Genomic DNA, 19,496 nt, shown 5'->3' with positions numbered 1-19,496 from the left:
AGGGACGCCTGAGGGACGCCTGAGGGACGCCTGAGGGAGTCACTCTTCTCAGTTTTGTTCACTTTGTCGTTCATAAACAGTTCACACAGATCCTGTGAGTAACACTCCACATTTTGTACATTATTTAATGTTTTGTCCTTTAAATCACATTAACTTCACATTTAAATCAAACAGTATCTCCAGACAGTTACTCTTTAAGTTTCTCTTACACAGTATTAGTACTCTTCACAAATACTTTTTTACTTAAGTCATTTCTGGATCACTGCTTTTACTTGGCTCCTCTCCCCCTTCATGACTGTGTACATGTAGTTAATGTGTAGTTATATGTGCGTAGTGTGTGTAGTGTGTAGTGTGCGTAGTGTGTGTAGTGTGTGTAGTGTGCATAGTGTGTAGTGTGTGTAGTGTGCGTAGTGTGTAGTGTGCGTAGTATGCGTAGTGTGCGTAGTGTGTAGTGTGCGTAGTATGCGTAGTGTGCGTAGTGTGTGTAGTGTGCGTAGTATACGTAGTGTGCGTAGTGTGTAGTGTGCGTAGTGTGTAGTGTGCGTAGTGTGTGTAGTGTGCGTAGTGTGTAGTGTGTGTAGTGCTGACGTGTTTGTACCTGCCGCTGTGAGGAGGGGGCTGAAGCGGACACAGGCCCCCTCGTCCTCCAGCTCCACCACGTCCACCCCACAGGACGGGACCAGACGAGCGAGCTCCTGTCCCAGCTACAGGACACACAGAGGTCAGACCACAGGACCCACGGGGCCCACGGGGCCCACGGGGCCCACGGGGCCCACGGGACCCACGGGACCCACTCACTGCACCCACGAGACCCACTCACTGCACCCACGGGGCCCCACGGGCCTCAGTCTCTCATCGTGCACCCACGGGCCTCAGTCTCTCATCGTGCCCCCGCGGGCCTCAGTCGCTCATCGTGCACTCATGGGCCTCAGTCTCTCATCGTGCACTCATGGGCCTCAGTCTCTCACTGGGCCTCAGTCTCTCATTGTGCACTCGCGGGCCTCAGTCTCTCATCGTGCCCCCGCGGGCCTCAGTCTCTCACTAACCCCACGGGCCTCAGTCTCATCGTGCCCCCGCGGGCCTCAGTCTCTCATCGTGCCCCCGCGGGCCTCAGTCTCTCATCGTGCACTCATGGGCCTCAGTCTCTCATCGTGCACCCACGGGCCTCAGTCTCTCATCGTGCACTCATGGGCCTCAGTCTCTCATCGTGCACTCATGGGCCTCAGTCTCTCACTGGGCCTCAGTCTCTCATCGGGCCCCCGCGGGCCTCAGTCTCTCACTAACCCCACGGGCCTCAGTCTCATCGTGCCCCCGCGGGCCTCAGTCTCTCATCGTGTTCCCGCGGGCCTCAGTCTCTCATCGTGCACTCATGGGCCTCAGTCTCTCATCGTGCACTCATGGGCCTCAGTCTCTCACTGGGCCTCAGTCTCTCATCGGGCCCCCGCGGGCCTCAGTCTCTCACTAACCCCACGGGCCTCAGTCTCATCGTGCCCCCGCGGGCCTCAGTCTCATCGTGCCCCCGCGGGCCTCAGTCTCTCATCGTGTTCCCGTGGGCCTCAGTCTCTCATCGTGCACTCATGGGCCTCAGTCTCTCATCGTGCACCCACGGGCCTCAGTCTCTCATCGTGCACTCACGGGCCTCAGTCTCTCATCGTGCACTCACGGGCCTCAGTCTCTCATCGTGCACTCACGGGCCTCAGTCTCTCATCGTGCACTCACGGGCCTCAGTCTCTCATCGTGCACTCACGGGCCTCAGTCTCTCATCGTGCACCCACGGGCCTCAGTCTCTCATCGTGCACTCATGGGCCTCAGTCTCTCATCGGGCCTCAGTCTCTCATCGGGCCCCCGCGGGCCTCAGTCTCTCACTAACCCCACGGGCCTCAGTCTCATCGTGCCCCCGCGGGCCTCAGTCTCTCATCGTGTTCCCGTGGGCCTCAGTCTCTCATCGTGCACTCATGGGCCTCAGTCTCTCATCGTGCACTCATGGGCCTCAGTCTCTCATCGTGCACCCACGGGCCTCAGTCTCTCATCGTGCACCCACGGGCCTCAGTCTCTCATCGTGCACTCACGGGCCTCAGTCTCTCATCGTGCACTCATGGGCCTCAGTCTCTCATCGTGCACCCACGGGCCTCAGTCTCTCATCGTGCACTCACGGGCCTCAGTCTCTCATCGTGCACTCACGGGCCTCAGTCTCTCATCGTGCACTCATGGGCCTCAGTCTCTCATCGTGCACTCGCGGGCCTCACCCATCTGTTGAACGTGTCCAGCACCTCCCTCTCTGCGGGACAGTGACTCTCCACAGATCCGCCGCTGGACACTGACGACACTGTGGGAGGAGACGCTCACATGAGGATCTTGTTTTGACAGTTTTAGTTTTGATTCTCTCTATTTTTAAAACTAAACAGCTGCACTGTGTGAAGTCTAGACTTTAATTATGTGATAATGTCTTTGAAACGTGTCAGATTCTCCCTGAAACATCAGAACGTGACTGAACGGCGCTCTGACCTCCGCCAGGTTTAAGAAGAAATGTCCTGTTCATTTTCACCATAGACTTTCCAAAACAATATATTCAAAGTTAGAAAACGTATAGGGGCTAATCAGCGACGTGTTCACTGATCACCACAAGATGACGCTGTTTTACCAACTTTACAAACCAGACGTTTTTTAAACACAGTGCCAGATTTTAAGTTTTAGATATGTGGGTTTTTTTGTTTTGTTTTTTACTGAAAAAAACACATAATGGACATTAGTGAGCACATGGTGGGTTAGTCCACAGAAAGTTTTTTCTTTAAACTGTTAAGTGTTTTTTTTAAGTCTCTGGGAAAAATCATGGGATTTTTTCCCCCAGAAACTCGACAAACTTCAGAGTCGGTGGAACTGCTCCATTATAATAATAATCTAAAACAGATTATGTTTAACAGTGAAGTTTAGAGACTTTAGGCTTTTCTCTTGTTCACACTGATGTTCTATTGGCCTGTGCAGTTTGTCATTTATTTTAGCAATACAGAACACACTGAACACACACTGAACACACACTGAACACACACAACACACTGAACACACACTGAACACACACGAACACACACCGAACACACACTGAACACACTGAACACACACTGAACACACACTGAACACACACAACACACTGAACACACTGAACACACACTGAACACACACAACACACTGAACACACACTGAACACACACAACACACTGAACACACACTGAACACACACTGAACACACACAACACACTGAACACACACTGAACACACACTGAACACACACAACACACTGAACACACACTGAACACACACTGAACACACACTGAACACACTGAACACACACTGAACACACACAACACACTGAACACACACTGAACACACACAACACACTGAACACACTGAACACACTGAACACACTGAACACACTCTCACTGTGTGTCACGGCCTGTTCTGTAGGGTCAAAGTCAGGGCCGGGTCAAAGTCAGGCCCGGGTCAAGGTCAGGCCCGGGTCAAAGTCAGGGCCGGGTCAAAGTCAGGGCCGGGTCAAAGTCAGGCCCGGGTCAAGGTCAGGCCGGGTCAAAGTAAGGCCTGGGTCTTACCGGAGCTCCTGTCTGGGTTGAACTTGAAGAGCACCACAGGAGACGTGAGCTCGTCCTCCACCTGAGAGACACACACCTGAGTTTATGATTTATAACTCCTGTGGACTGAGGAGGAAGAGGAGAGGAGGAGAGTCTGAGGAGGAGGGTCTGAGGAGGAGGAGGGTCTGAGGAGGAGGAGGGTCTGAGGAGGAGGGTCTGAGGAGGAGGAGAGTCTGAGGAGGAGGAGGGTCTGTTAGTCTGTTAGTTCCATGTTCAGTTTTGGTTCATGAGGAGCAGTTGGGACGTCCCATGTGACGTCATAAACAGGATAAAGGGCCACGTTTGGTCCCACTGCAGTGAAACAGGAGGTGTGTGTGTGTGGGGGTGTGTGTGTGTGTGTGTGTGTGTGTGTGTGTATTTGTGCGTCCACCAGGGGGCGTCTCTGCAGATCACGAGTCCACTGCACCTCCCCTTGTCACTTCTGTGTCTGATGTGCAGCGAGTGGCGTCCAAAGTTTTATGCTTAAATCCAAAGTTCGTGACTTGAGATGTGTAAAGTTTAAAAAGTGTCACATCAAAAATAATTAATTAGAAAACACTGATCAAACTATAATAATTAAACTGATTTTTGACACAATTGATCCTAAAAAAACAAATATATAAAAGGGGAATATGTTTCATGCAGTTAAAAGTTAAAAGTTCTTTTCTGTTGCCGTTTGGAGTGAAATGTGGATCCACACGACTCCACCTCAGACGAGTTCTCATATTTCACTCACGTCAGTTTTGATAAATCCCGGAGAGCGCCTCCTTGTGGTCGCACCAAATATACACACACTGATTTCACAGACGTTTGGTAAATGAGGCTGAGTCCTGAGCACGTGCATCTGTGTGAGGGTTTATGCATTTGGAGTGAAATGACGGTGTTAAAGCCGAATGACGTCATGAAATGAGCCTCGTGTTAAAGTTTATCACTGAACAAACTGAAGAGAACGAGACTTTATCTATGATTTAAGATCTTTACGTCATGTTCCAACAGCTCCCTCCTCAAAAACAGCCCTGGACTTGTGTTTTGTTTCATTCACACATGCTTAACACTTTATTATTAGTCTGTTACATCTACAAAGCTCAAAATGCTCTGTTCCACCTTGTGATGTCATCAAGTGGTAGTTTTCAAATTAACTAAAGATAAAAGGAGCTGTTCAGTAGAAAATAGCAGCTCGAGGAGCTGAAGTGACCCAAATGATTCTAGTGAAGGTGTGTGGAGTTTAAAAACACAGTGGAGCACTTCCTGTGTTAAACTTGTGACTGAAACAAAACACAACTTCAGGTCAGTTTGTGACGTGGAAACATTAGAACAAACAGTTAAAACAGAAGTTTACACACATGTAAAACTTTTCCTGTTTTAGGTCAAATAGGATTAAAAAAATGATTTGTATTTGCTAAATGAATAATGACTGAAGGATTTCATGAGTATTTGTTTCCATCGCCTTTAAACTGTCCAACTACAGACAAATGTGAAAATCCTTTCACGAGCTTCAACAGTTGCAGGAGTTTTGGCCCATTCCTCCTGAAACAGCTGAACCTGAGCCCAGTCTGAGTCCGTCTCACACTTTTCAGGTCTGTCCTCTCTGTTTTTTCTGTTTCTTTTGGAGTCATGTCTTCGTCCTGCAGAGTGTCCTTTCAGTCCATGTCCTCGGTCCTCGTTTCACTGTGGATAATGACACACTCTTACAGCTTCAGCAGCTTCTTCTCCAGGTCTTTTTCTTTTGTTCTTGTGTTGATCATTTCAGACCAAAGCTCGTTCGTCTCTGAGACACATTTCTCTTTGTGATTCTTGACTGATTTATTTGGACTTTCCCCTGATGTTACACAAAGAAGCAGTGAGCTTCAGGTGTGTTTCAGGTGTGCTTCAGGTGTGCTTCAGGTGTGCTTCAGGTGTGCTTCAGGTGTGCTTCAGGTGTGTTTCAGGTGTGTTTCAGGTGTGCTTCAGGTGCGTTTCAGGTGCGCTTCAGGTGCGCTTCAGGTGCGTTTCAGGTGAGCTTCAGGTGTGTTTCAGGTGTGCTTCAGGTGCGTTTCAGGTGCGCTTCAGGTGCGCTTCAGGTGCGTTTCAGGTGCGCTTCAGGTGCGTTTCAGGTGCGTTTCAGGTGCGCTTCAGGTGAGCTTCAGGTGAGCTTCAGGTGAGTTTCAGGTGAGTTTCAGGTGAGTTTCAGGTGAGCTTCAGGTGAGCTTCAGGTGTGCTTCAGGTGTGCTTCAGGTGTGCTTCAGGTGAGCTTCAGGTGAGCTTCAGGTGAGCTTCAGGTGAGTTTCAGGTGTGCTTCAGGTGAGCTTCAGGTGAGCTTCAGGCGAGTTTCAGGTGCGTTTCAGGTGTGCTTCAGGTGTGCTTCAGGTGAGTTTCAGGTGAGTTTCAGGTGAGTTTCAGGTGTGTTTCAGGTGTGTTTCAGGTGAGCTTCAGGTGCGCTTCAGATGCGCTTCAGGTGCGTTTCAGGTGCGTTTCAGGTGCGTTTCAGGTGCGTTTCAGGTGAGCTTCAGGTGAGCTTCAGGTGAGCTTCAGGTGAGCTTCAGGTGAGCTTCAGGTGTGTTTCAGGTGTGTTTCAGGTGCGCTTCAGGTGCGTTTCAGGTGCGTTTCAGGTGCGTTTCAGGTGTGCTTCAGACACATCCACAGGTGAGTCTCTAAACTCAAATGTGTCAATAAACCAATCAGAATCTTCCAAACACATGACATCATCTGAGTTAACCGTTTAAAGTCATAATCTTACTGTGTGTAAACTCATGAAATCTATTTCTCATTATTTTGACATTCAACAAAAATAAATATTTTTGTTAATTCTCATTGACCTAAAACTGGAAAAGTTCAGTCTGATTCATGTCAGACAAAGCGGAAACAAAGTGTGTGTGTTTTTATATTGCGTCTGTAAACTTCTGGTTTAACTGTGGATGAAACACTAACACGGTTTAAATGAGCTGGTGTTTGTGCTCGCACAGGGAGTCCTTCATTTCTCTCAGAATGTCCTCTGGGAATCATAGAACTGTAATTAAAACGTCCAAACACATGTAAACTCTACTGGCCCGTGACAGAGGAGACACTGCGGCTCACAGCAGAGACTCTACTGAGCTCAGGGCCACGCCTCAACTGTCACAACACAAGAGGGACATTTACACACACCCTCTGTGTCCACCGGGAGACACATGGGCTCTGGTTATTCACTTTATACACAACATTTATATTAAAATTCAAATAAAGTGTTACAGTGGAAAATGGTCTAGACTAATGTCATTCTTATAAAAAAAAACATGTCAAAAAGGCTCCGGAAAATATTTAAGTTTACAATTTGTTGATTAATGAAATTGTAGCTTTGAGCATTGTGATTAATCAGGAGTTCTGTGATTATTCACAATCACAAAAATATCAACAGGCTCATTTCACATGTTACAGCTTAAATTGGTTAAATTTACTTCCATCTCTTTGCTACAAAGTCTAAATCATCACTTTGTTGTTCAGTGCAGCTCGATTATTCCCCATTGTGCCCTGTGATTATTCAGGAGTCACGTGATTATTCAGGAGTCATGTGATTATTCAGGAGTCACGTGACCGTTCAGGAGTCACGTGACCGTTCAGGAGTCACGTGACCGTTCAGGAGTCACGTGACCGTTCAGGAGTCACGTGATCATTCAGGAGTCACGTGATCATTCAGGAGTCACGTGATCATTCCTGAGTCACGTGATCATTCAGGAGTCACGTGATCATTCAGGAGTCACGTGATCATTCAGGAGTCACGTGATCATTCAGGAGTCATGTGATCATTCCTGAGTCATGTGATCATTCCTGAGCCGTGGGAGAAAAGGTTTCAGAGGTGGTCAATAGATTTGAAATCAAGACTTTTAGGCTCCCATCCAGACATTTTCACATTGAAAACGCTGGGGGAGTTGTTGACCACCTCTGAAACCTTCTCTACTCTGGACCACTCCTGGACAAATGAGGGACCCTCGATCCAGACGAGAGCTGGAGTCATGAATCATGTGATTATTACATGTCAATATTCAGGAGCCATGTGATGAGAGCAGAGAGCGCCTGCGGCCGGCGTTCAGCCGCTGAGAGCAGTGAGTGAAGACGCGCAGCGTGAGGCGTAAAGACTAAATCCCACCTACAATAGACAGCAGCACAGAGCCCAGAACGTCCCTCACAGAAGCCCCGGAGAGAGGAGGCCTCGGGGACACTGCACCCTGGAAACAAGCAGTCCACACTCACTCTGGTCCTACACTACACTCACACACACCCCGACACACACACACACACCCCACACACACACACACCCACCCAGGGGCAGGACAGTGGGGCTGGAGGACTGATCTGTCCATGTCCACGCTCCCCTGTGCTCCCCTGTGCTCCCCTGTGCTCCCCCTCTGAGAGCAGACACAGTGACTAAACTACAGCAGCTCTAGCTCTGAGTGGGTTTACCATCCTCAGCGCCTCCTCTAGAGACACCTCTGCCTCCAGCACATCCTGCAGTTATAAGGCAGCGTTTAGGTTTAGGCAGCTCAGGTCCTGAGGACAACCTAAATCTTCAAATGTTTGTTTTCTCTTTATTTGTGCCTGAACTGCAGTACATGAACATCATCTGGTGTAGAAACGTGGTCTAGATCATGAAAAAAGACTTACGAGGGTCATTCAATGAATAAGGTGCATTTTTCAGTATAAGGACTTTTAATACAGTTAGAAGCTTACTTTTTTTTTGTTTTTCACATGGATTTAATTTCTTTTGCAGATAAAAAAAAAAAATTGAGGGTTTTGGTGATTAACAAAGATGGACGACCAAGGAGCTCCAGGATTGAACAGTGGTCAGTTATCTAGTTTTTGGTTGCTGAAGGTGCAAACCCGTTGAAACTCATAGGAGAATGTGACTGTGTCTGGTTCGATCACCTTCCATGTGAAAAACAAGTAAAAAAAAAAAAAAAAAAGTAAGCTTCTAACTGTATTAAAAGTCCTTATACTGAAAAAATTCACCTTTTTTATTGAATGACCCTCGTATAAAGCACAATATCTTATAAAAAGTATAAACACTGGTGACTCACTGAAGTTTGGACAGATGACAGAGGTTTGAGCTTCTCCAGGAGCTGCTGACTCTGAGACAAAAGGAAAAGATGAGTGAGCTGCTACTGCACAATATACCACCATTTTATATATCATGATTTTTATATCAGAAAGGAGAGGACAGGGTGGAGGACAGGGTGGAGGACAGGGTGGAGGACAGGGTGGAGGACAGGGTGGAGGACAGGACTTTACCAGAGCCGTTGTCTGTTGGATCCTGTTGACGATGCCGCTGTGTCCCAGGTACTGCAGGGACAGCCACAGGGGGAGGGCCCTCAGCTTTTCCAGGGGTCTGCTGGACATGAGGCCCGCGGACAGGGACTGTAAACAGGACAGTGATGTCAAAGTGTCCCAGAGACAAGAGTCCACCCCCCACAGTCCTGAGTGTCTTGTGTATTTGTCCACAGGAGCGTGGTGTCTACACGTCCTTAATAAATATATTTAAAAAGGTTAAACAAAAAGGATGTGGTCGAGGTTTATGCAGTGCACTGTCCTCTGGACAAACTGTCCACGTGTCCATGTCGAGGTTTATGCAGTGCACTGTCCTCTGGACAAACTGTCCACATGTCCATGTCGAGGTTTATGCAGTGCACTGTCCTCTGGACAAACTGTCCACACGTCCATATTCAGCATTAAGACTCTGGAAGTACAACCCAAACGTGTGTGTGTAAAAGTGGACATGTGTGTGTGTAAAATCGGACGTGTGTGTAAAATCGGACGTGTGTGTGCGCGTGTGTGTAGGGGTGGACGTGCGTGTGTGTAAAAGTGGACGTGTGTGTAAAGGGGGTCAGTGCATTATGGTCTAGAGTGTGTCGTACCAGCGCCGGGTCCTCGTGTCTGTACAGAGTCACCGCACACACGGCGGGCAGCCCCAGCCACAGTCCAGGGGTCAGCGTCAGACTGTCACTGCGAGAGGCGGCCTGTGGACACACACGAGACACTAAACACACACATACACACAACTAAACAAAAGAACACACCAGAGACACTAAACACACACAACTAACAAAAGGACACACACGAGACACTAAACACACACATCTAAACAAAAGAACACACCAGAGACACTAAACACACACATGATCAATCTGGTGTGCACAATCAAGAGTGTGGACACACCTTTCAATTTAATGATGTTTTTCATTATATATATATATATATATATAAATATAAATATAAAATTAATATTATATATATTATTATATATACATACAAAAATTATCAAAAATATGAAGCACGATCTATGGAATTATGAGGCAAAGACCAAAAAAGTTGAAGAACACGACTCCATAATGTTAATGTTTATATTATTATATATTTTATTATTATATTTAAGGATCAAACCCTCGGCCCCGGGGAGTTTCATGATGAAATGATTTTCACGTCACAGTTGCCACGTGACCAAACAGTGACCAAAGGAAAAGGTGGATATTTTTAAAACCTTTTGAGTTTATTCTTTGCCAAATTTACTACATTTCATATTTGTCATTCATTGATGCCTCAGTGAGAATCTACAGTGTAAAATATGGAAATAAAGAAGAAGCATAAATGAAAAAGTGTGTCCAAACTTTTGATCCTGATCTGTGAGCCCTGAACAGCCCTAAGAGGCCTACAAGCCCTAAGAGGCCTACAAGCCCTAAGAGGCCTACAAGCCCTAAGAGGCCTACCAGCCCTAAGAGGCCTACCAGGCCAGGCCTACCATGACCGGAGAGCTCAGGTTCCCCAGGGTCAGAGTCGCCAGGTTCACCCTGAGGAGGACAGTGCACGTTTAGAGCAGACAGGACTTTTTAAATAAAGAGAGGACACACAGAGGACACAGGAGGACACAGGAGGACACAGGAGGACACACACTCACCCCTCCACATGGAGCCACATGTTGTGTTGCTCACACAGCTCCTTGAGGCGGGACAGTTTGTCTGTGTGGCCGGCGGCGGGGGTCCCTGTCACACATGTGCCTCAGGTTAGAGACTCTGGATGAGTTTATGTCTGTGTGAGTGTGTCTGTGTGAGTGTGTCGGGGTGAGTGTGTCGGGGTGAGTGTGTCGGGGTGAGTGTGTCTGTGTGAGTGTGTCGGGGTGAGTGTGTCTGTGTGAGTGTGTCGGGGTGAGTGTGTCGGGGTGAGTGTGTCGGGGTGAGTGTGTCGGGGTGAGTGTGTCGGGGTGAGTGTGTCGGGGTGAGTGTGTCTGTGTGAGTGTGTCGGGGTGAGTGTGTCGGGGTGAGTGTGTCGGGGTGAGTGTGTCGGGGTGAGTGTGTCGGGGTGAGTGTGTCGGGGTGAGTGTGTCGGTGTGAGTGTGTCGGTGTGAGTGTGTCGGTGTGAGTGTGTCGGTGTGAGTGTGTCGGGGTGAGTGTGTCGGGGTGAGTGTGTCGGGGTGAGTGTGTCGGGGTGAGTGTGTCGGGGTGAGTGTGTCTGTGTGAGTGTGTCGGGGTGAGTGTGTCGGGGTGAGTGTGTCGGGGTGAGTGTGTCGGGGTGAGTGTGTCGGGGTGAGTGTGTCTGTGTGAGTGTGTCGGGGTGAGTGTGTCGGGGTGAGTGTGTCGGGGTGAGTGTGTCGGGGTGAGTGTGTCGGGGTGAGTGTGTCGGGGTGAGTGTGTCGGGGTGAGTGTGTCGGTGTGAGTGTGTCTGTGTGAGTGTGTCTGTGTGAGTGTGTCTGTGTGAGTGTGTCTGTGTGAGTGTGTCTGTGTGAGTGTGTCTGTGTGAGTGTGTCGGTGTGAGTGTGTCGGTGTGAGTGTGACTGTGTGAGTGTGTCTGTGTGAGTGTGTCGGGGTGAGTGTGTCGGGGTGAGTGTGTCGGGGTGAGTGTGTCGGGGTGAGTGTGTCTGTGTGAGTGTGTCGGTGTGAGTGTGTCGGTGTGAGTGTGTCGGTGTGAGTGTGTCTGTGTGAGTGTGTCGGGGTGAGTGTGTCGGTGTGAGTGTGACTGTGTGAGTGTGTCTGTGTGAGTGTGTCGGGGTGAGTGTGTCGGGGTGAGTGTGTCGGGGTGAGTGTGTCGGGGTGAGTGTGTCGGGGTGAGTGTGTCTGTGTGAGTGTGTCGGTGTGAGTGTGTCGGTGTGAGTGTGTCTGTGTGAGTGTGTCGGGGTGAGTGTGTCGGGGTGAGTGTGTCTGTGTGAGTGTGTCTGTGTGAGTGTGTCTGTGTGAGTGTGTCTGTGTGAGTGTGTCTGTGTGAGTGTGACGGGGTGAGTGTGTCTGGGTGAGTGTGTCTGGGTGAGTGTGTCTGTGTGAGTGTGTTTGTGTGAGTGTGTCTGTGTGAGTGTGTCTGTGTGAGTGTGTCGGGGTGAGTGTGTCTGTGTGAGTGTGTCGGTGTGAGTGTGTCGGTGTGAGTGTGTCGGTGTGAGTGTGTCTGTGTGAGTGTGTCTGTGTGAGTGTGTCTGTGTGAGTGTGTCTGTGTGAGTGTGTCTGTGTGAGTGTGTCGGTGTGAGTGTGTCGGTGTGAGTGTGTCGGGGTGAGTGTGTCGGGGTGAGTGTGTCGGGGTGAGTGTGTCTGTGTGAGTGTGTCTGTGTGAGTGTGTCGGTGTGAGTGTGTCGGTGTGAGTGTGTCTGTGTGAGTGTGTCGGGGTGAGTGTGTCGGGGTGAGTGTGTCTGTGTGAGTGTGTCTGTGTGAGTGTGTCTGTGTGAGTGTGTCTGTGTGAGTGTGTCTGTGTGAGTGTGTCTGGGTGAGTGTGTCTGGGTGAGTGTGTCTGGGTGAGTGTGTCTGTGTGAGTGTGTTTGTGTGAGTGTGTCTGTGTGAGTGTGTCTGTGTGAGTGTGTCGGGGTGAGTGTGTCTGTGTGAGTGTGTCTGTGTGAGTGTGACGGGGTGAGTGTGACGGGGTGAGTGTGTCTGGGTGAGTGTGTCTGGGTGAGTGTGTCTGTGTGAGTGTGTTTGTGTGAGTGTGTCTGTGTGTCTGGGGAGGACTTTGTCTCTTGTATTGTTGAATATGACACTGTGTGTCTGGGGCATTTTGAGGAAGATGTGTCCATGAGTTTAACAAACAGAATGTGCGTCCTCAGAATGTAGAACACAACAGGACACACACACACACACACAGCTGCTACGCAAATATGTGACAAAGGTTAAAGGTTCATGAACAACAGCTTTCAGTTGTAGTTTTAACTAATGATTAACGGAGCATCAGCCGCCATAAAGACTCAGGGTTTATTTAAGTTCAGTGTAGAATGTTTGGTTTGGTGCAGACTGGGCTGGATGATTCGATTCTTTTATTATGAAAGTTATGCATGAAATCGGCAGGTGTGTGTGTGTAGTGTGTGCGTAGTGAGTTGTGTACCTGCATTGGCAATGAAGAGTCCTCTGTGTGTGTGCATGTAGTGTGTGTGTCTTTAGTATTGTGTGGCGCACACTCCGGCCTGTACCTGCATTGGCGATGAGCAGCAGAGGCAGTTTCCTGGAGTCCACGTCCTCTCGCACCAGTTTGTCCAGCAGCGCCACGTCCTCAAACACACACAACAATCATCATGAGCCAAAGAATCGTCACGAGATAAAGAATCGTCACGAGATAAAGAATCGTCACGAGCCAAAGAATCGTCACGAGCCAAAGAATCGTCACGAGCCAAAGAATCGTCACGAGCCAAAGAATCGTCACGAGCTAAAGAATCGTCACGAGCCAAAGAATCGTCACGAGATAAAGAATCGTCACGAGATAAAGAATCGTCACGAGCTAAAGAATCGTCACGAGATAAAGAATCGTCACGAGATAAAGAATCGTCACGAGCCAAAGAATCGTCACGAGCCAAAGAATCGTCACGAGCTAAAGAATCGTCACGATCTAAAGAATCGTCACGAGCCAAAGAATCGTCACGAGATAAAGAATCGTCACGAGATAAAGAATCGTCACGAGCCAAAGAATCGTCACGAGCCAAAGAATCGTCACGAGCCAAAGAATCGTCACGAGATAAAGAATCGTCACGAGATAAAGAATCGTCATGAGCTAAAGAATCGTCACGAGATAAAGAATCGTCACGAGATAAAGAATCGTCACGAGCCAAAGAATCGTCACGAGCCAAAGAATCGTCACGAGCCAAAGAATTGTCACGAGCCAAAGAATCGTCACGATCTAAAGAATCGTCACGAGCCAAAGAATCGTCACGATCTAAAGAATCGTCACGAGCTAAAGAATCGTCACGAGCCAAAGAATCGTCACAAGATAAAGAATCGTCACGAGATAAAGAATCGTCACGAGATAAAGAATCGTCACGAGATAAAGAATCGTCACGAGATAAAGAATCGTCATGAGCCAAAGAATCGTCACGAGATAAAGAATCGTCACGAGATAAAGAATCGTCACGAGATAAAGAATCGTCACGAGATAAAGAATCGTCACGAGCTAAAGAATCATCACGAGATAAAGAATCGTCACGAGATAAAGAATCATCACGATCTGAAGTGACCAGACCATCAGTGAATCAGAACATTAAACCCAACACATCCTTTTGTGTAATGTGCCTAATTAATAATTTCATCAAGAAATAAGACTTATTTTATAATAGATTTTAATTGTTTTGTGGACTTTACTGATGCACAGTAAGGGTTATTACATCAGGGTTATTAAGTCAGGGTTATTACGTCAGGGTTATTACATCAGGGTTATTACATCAGGGTTATTACGTCATAAAGTAGTAGTTTTGTGATGTTGAGAATACCACTTGTAAATATTTTACACAGTCACTGCCCAGTTGACTTCTAAAATAGCCAATACTTATTCTTATAAAAGATGAAGAGTTACTAAACCACAGGATTATGAAGATGGACTGGATGTTTATGAAATGTCACAAGGATCCATCTTGTGGCACGAGGTTAAACTACAGGGCCTGTTTTTAGACGTGCTCGTGCCAGTGTGTTACAGAAATCAGACATGAGCCTGGTTAGTAGTTTAGATGTGTACAAATGTTTTAATCTGATTGAATATTTCCTCCGTATGATCAGTCAGAGCAGTGTGGACTTACCATCTGGTGCTGGGAGCCAAACATGGTGTTACAGGGGACGGTGCAGAGGCTGGACAGGGGCAGGCCCAGCTGAAAACACAGTTAATGTGGTTGTTATATAAACCAATAGATGTAAAACCATAAATAAACATGTGTATCTTTAATTATGAGTTCTTAACTTCAACATAATCTTCATAACATGATAAGTACGACTCAGGTGAAACTGTACCTGGCTGCAGAGGTGTTGTCCCAGGCCTGGTCTACAGGAGGCGCTCATGTAGATGACAGGCTGTTTGGAGACGAGCGCCCCGTAGCCCTCAGAGGGGTACTCCTCATAGCGAGCGTGGAGCACCAGACGGCACACTCTGACCAGGCCGTCGCGGTCGTCCTCGTGGAAGTACGCACACGCGTTATCGTACCTGACACACAGAAGGGGGCGGAGTCAGTGCTCATAGATGTGAACTTTAAAAACAGTGCAGTATTGAACTTTTCTGACGTTTAAGTGGAGCTGTTCGTACGTTAAAATTAAACACCTAGCACTTATTAACGACGCTGCACCTGATTTTTACTGTCAAACACAAAATAGTTGATTTTAAACAGTTTGTATTCCTCATTTACCTTATTCATCCTGTAAGTTTATAAGCAATTTTCACAAATGTTTTACCTTACAGCAACTAGCATGTCAAGGTGCACTTTCTGATTATTGGACAGTAAAATGATTTTTAATTAGATGCAGACGTCACACAGTGGACATATTTTAAACTCAAGAGCTGCTTATACAACATCTCTGTCCTGGGACAAGACACATTTTACTCAAAAACATGGGAAAAAATCTGGGACAGGTCCTTTAAATTACAACAGTGTTAATGCTGGAAACACAGTCGAAACCAGAAGTATATTTATAAAAGTATATTTAAAAAAGTATACATATAAAAGTATATTTATAAAAAATATATATAAAAAGACACATATGTTTTTTTTTCCTCACTGATATAAAGTCACACTAAACTTTTCCTGTTTTAGGTCAATTAAGATTAACTAAATTATTTGTATTGATTATGTAAAAGTGTTTATTCTGTGGACGACTCACCTGAAGAGTCGACAGAGCCACAGCGTGCTGTCGGACAGGACACGGGTGGAGATGCTCCTCAGTCTGTCCCGGGGCAGGACGGAGATGTATGCGGCCAGACTGTGCCCCAGCAGAGCCATGTGAGCCTGTTCACCCACCTGCTGCCCCCTGCTGACCACACACACACACACACACACACACACAGATACACACCCCAATGCACACACAGATACACAGACACACAGGCACACACACCCCAACGCACACACACACACACACACACACACACAGATACACACAGACAAAGAGAGTTTAGCAGAGACAGAACAGTGTGCACATCTGCAGTATTCAGTCTGGACTCACTGTACGTGGGGCCCCTCCTCCTCCTCCTCCTCCTCCTCCTCCTCTTCTTCATGGATGAGGTGATGAATCAGCTCCAGGATGGAAGCCACGTCCTGACCACTACGCGCACACACACACACACACACACACACACACACACACACAGAGTTTACATGCTTATTGGGGACATTACTTCCATTCATTTCCTGGAGAATTAGACTTCACCCACACACACACACACACACACACACACACAGGACAGGACAGATGTAGTGTACGAGGGAAGGGGCTGCTGGGAGCGGGTGTGTGAGTGGGTTTCTTACTCTCCCTGTAGGGGTCCCGGGATGCTGCTGCGACTGCGCCTCCTGTCTGCGAGAGCATCCACCTCCCTGCACAGACACAAACGCACATATGTGCACACACACACACACACACACACAGAGGTGCACACACAGACACACGCACACACACACACACACAGATGGTGGGTCAAATAAGGATTTACAGAGCATAAGAAATTCAGATGAAGGAAGAACATTTATCATTCATTTTCCCAATATTTTCCATTGTGAGATAAAGAACTGGCCTGTGGAGCTGAGACTGTGACACGAGTTTTCATTATTTCTTCTCATAGACTTTTTAACATAAAATAATATTAAACATTTGAAAGCTGACAGGAAAACCAAATGATCACAAGACCAATAACTGGATCTAAAATATATTTCTGAAACTTTTAATAAATGCAATTATTGCAGAACGATTTGTTTTAAATATATTATGACAGAAACAGCCGTGTTAGCGACATTAGCTACCGTCTAAACTCTTGAACTGAACTTTCTAAAAAGTCTATGGGAAACCTGAATGTGAAAATGTAGTGACGCTCTGATGTGAAAGGTGCAGGGGAGAACCCTGACACACTTAGAACATTCAAACTCTACACAGAAGGTCCTGCTGTACCTGGAGTCCAGGATCTTCATGGCCTGGCTCAGGTTGTGTCCCACCTGAGCCAGCGTGTTGTCCACCATCTCCTCCGGCTGTGGGCGGGGCAGTGGGCGGGGCAGCGGGCGGTTGCTTTGGGCAGAGCTTTGGGCAGGGGCCGACTGGAGGAGAGGAGACATACAGTAAAGTGAGACTAAACACTAAACTCCGCCCACAACCACCCAAGATTAAGCTGGAGCAAACACAAAACTACTTCCCGTTTATGATCATCTTTTTCTGCAGTTATTTCACTTCTCTGCGTCTCTACACAACGTTTTGGCGTCTCTTCATGTAATGCATCAGGGTTTAATAGTGGTAGGTGCATCATACACTGCAAATGTAATATTCTTTATCCTGATGCATTGATAAACAGGAAAGAGCGGACTAGGTTTGTTTGGGAAACCATGTTAACTCAACATATAAGGCACATCACGGGAAATACAGCAGTTTATCAACATCAAATCAGCGTTTGGTGAGAAATTGCTATTTTATGGTTATATCTGTTTTTTGCCATCTTAATAATGATTGTTCACCCCAGAAATGTCACACACGCTGCTACCGGTGTGCTGCTGGTCCTTCAGTGACTGTGTGGAGGTGTATCCCGCCCCCCGTGAGCTGGTCCCAAGTCCCAACCCCGCCAGACCCCCTTAGAGGGAGTGCCACACAAAAGGGGGCAGTGCGTTTCACTTTAGACAGTGGAAATACTCTGCACCGTTCCGCCCTGTACCCTATGGAAACAAGGCTGCTGTCTCCTTGGTATGATTAATCTCAATTTCCGATTCAATTTTATTTTGTCTCAGTTTTGATTTAGGCACACAGCTCTAATGCTAAAAACACAACTCTGCTTTTGAGGTCAACATTTTAACACAAAGTAAGAACATCATCAGTTTTGCAGAATATCAATTTTCTGAGATAAGTGTTATCAGAGCAGGTGGATAACAGAGACCTTGGGACATATCTCTCATATGAAGCACTTTTACTGTTTTCAGCTTTGAACATTAGCATTTGCATTAGCATCTCAGCATTTTGAGCATTCACATGAAAAGAACTCCCAGAATCCACTCCCTGAGCTGCAGAGGCTGCACTAGCACTGAGTCCTGATTGGCTGCAGGTGCGGGGGTTTAGGGCACGACCAATCGCATCAGAGAGAGACATTTTAGGTTTAAAACAACTGGATTTCAGCTTTGAAACTGGCAACACAAATGAGTCATGTGAGTCTGTTTTCTGATTGGATAATCACCTTGAGAAATAAAACACCAAATTATACCATGAACAACTTGTCCAGTGTTTTTAAAAAGAATAAATCAGCATTACATTTGTTCTCAGTAAATGCTGACTTTGATTTGAACACGTTTACTTCATCTCTGTGGACACAGACACGTCACGTTTATGAAATCTTAAATCTAAATCTTAAATCTGGATCATTTATTTTGTCACTGATGCTCAGACACACTGTGGAACAGGTTTTTCAGGCTGTGGTGCAGGTGCAGCAGACAACTACACCTGTGGGAGCAGGAGACACCTACACCTGTGGGCGCAGGAGCAGGAGACACCTACACCTGTGGGAGCAGGAGACACCTACACCTGTGGGAGCAGGAGACACCTACACCTGTGGGAGCAGGAGCAGGAGACACCTACACCTGTGGGCGCAGGAGGAGGAGACACCTACACCTGTGGGAGCAGGAGACACCTACACCTGTGGGAGCAGGAGACACCTACACCTGTGGGCGCAGGAGCAGGAGACACCTACACCTGTGGGCGCAGGAGCAGGAGACACCTACACCTGTGGGCGCAGGAGCAGTAGTATCACTGACTGGGCCTGGGTGGGGGGCAACTGAAGGAACCAAATCACAGGAATATCTGAAACATCTGAAACACAGCCATAGTCCACAATCATCAAAATACGAGCACAATTATTTCAACAGGAGTTCTCCCAGTGTCTCTGTGCAGCTCTGCTCCTGATGCAGAACATTAATGACACACAGCTCCAGGAAGCAGCTTCAGTCAGTTTATCACGGACCAACACGGACCAGAACACCAGCTCAGGACCCTAACCCCAACCCCGTGGAACCCCGTGGAACCCCGGTGAACCCCACCAAACCCCACCAAACCCGCCCACAGCCGCTGCTCCTGACGCGGATGTGCTGACCTGCCCCCGGAGGAAGCACCGGGACTCACCTCCGGCTCTCACGCGGCTCTCACGCGGCTCTCACACGGGGCTGGTGTCCGGTAGACTCCGGTGGAGGCGGTGGGTGGTGTTTGTGGCGGTGTTTTGTTGTGTTTGTGCTGGAGCCGGATGAACAGGACACTTCCGGGTTTGGTTAAAGTCACGTGTCTGTCCACGCTGGCACTGATGACGTCAGACGTGCCCTCTCTAAGCAAATGAGCAACAAACAGATGAGTTTAATAAACCAGAACAAACAGATGAGTTTAATAAACCAGAACAAACAGATGAGTTTATTACAGTTTGGAGTCATTCTAAAGTCAGTTTATTTACATGTTTGACTGATTCTAAAGCCTTAAAGGGCCCATATTA

The 19,496-nt window shown here is 47.6% G+C and overlaps 1 protein-coding gene across 2 annotated transcripts in view; it reads right to left on the bottom strand.

The window, feature by feature from the left end:
• pdxdc1 (pyridoxal-dependent decarboxylase domain containing 1) overlaps window positions 1-19,287 on the bottom strand; it is a 28,619-nt gene extending 9,332 nt beyond the window's left edge. The window contains exons 1-17 of one of the 2 annotated variants that reach the window (XM_055223473.1): window positions 19,139-19,281; window positions 16,940-17,082; window positions 16,306-16,371; window positions 16,004-16,102; window positions 15,662-15,811; window positions 14,801-14,990; window positions 14,593-14,661; window positions 13,003-13,081; window positions 10,522-10,606; window positions 10,366-10,414; window positions 9,485-9,586; window positions 8,862-8,987; window positions 8,651-8,701; window positions 8,037-8,081; window positions 3,603-3,663; window positions 2,247-2,326; window positions 599-704 (exon numbers count right to left, since the gene is read on the bottom strand). In XM_055223473.1, coding sequence (XP_055079448.1) covers window positions 599-704; window positions 2,247-2,326; window positions 3,603-3,663; window positions 8,037-8,081; window positions 8,651-8,701; window positions 8,862-8,987; window positions 9,485-9,586; window positions 10,366-10,414; window positions 10,522-10,606; window positions 13,003-13,081; window positions 14,593-14,661; window positions 14,801-14,990; window positions 15,662-15,811; window positions 16,004-16,102; window positions 16,306-16,371; window positions 16,940-17,007 — 1,426 coding nt within the window. In that variant the 5' untranslated portion in view covers window positions 17,008-17,082; window positions 19,139-19,281. Of the gene's footprint in view, window positions 1-598; window positions 705-2,246; window positions 2,327-3,602; window positions 3,664-8,036; window positions 8,082-8,650; window positions 8,702-8,861; window positions 8,988-9,484; window positions 9,587-10,365; window positions 10,415-10,521; window positions 10,607-13,002; window positions 13,082-14,592; window positions 14,662-14,800; window positions 14,991-15,661; window positions 15,812-16,003; window positions 16,103-16,305; window positions 16,372-16,939; window positions 17,083-19,138 lie in introns of both variants that reach the window. The other variant, XM_055223474.1, reaches the window with a different exon arrangement.
• Window positions 19,288-19,496: the final 209 nt, after the last annotated feature.

The sequence above is a fragment of the Periophthalmus magnuspinnatus genome, chromosome 8 (assembly GCF_009829125.3).
Source record: "Periophthalmus magnuspinnatus isolate fPerMag1 chromosome 8, fPerMag1.2.pri, whole genome shotgun sequence".
NCBI lineage: Eukaryota > Metazoa > Chordata > Actinopteri > Gobiiformes > Gobiidae > Periophthalmus > Periophthalmus magnuspinnatus.
Note: the sequence above shows the minus strand (reverse complement) of the source record. Positions and strands in the feature narration are given on the sequence as shown.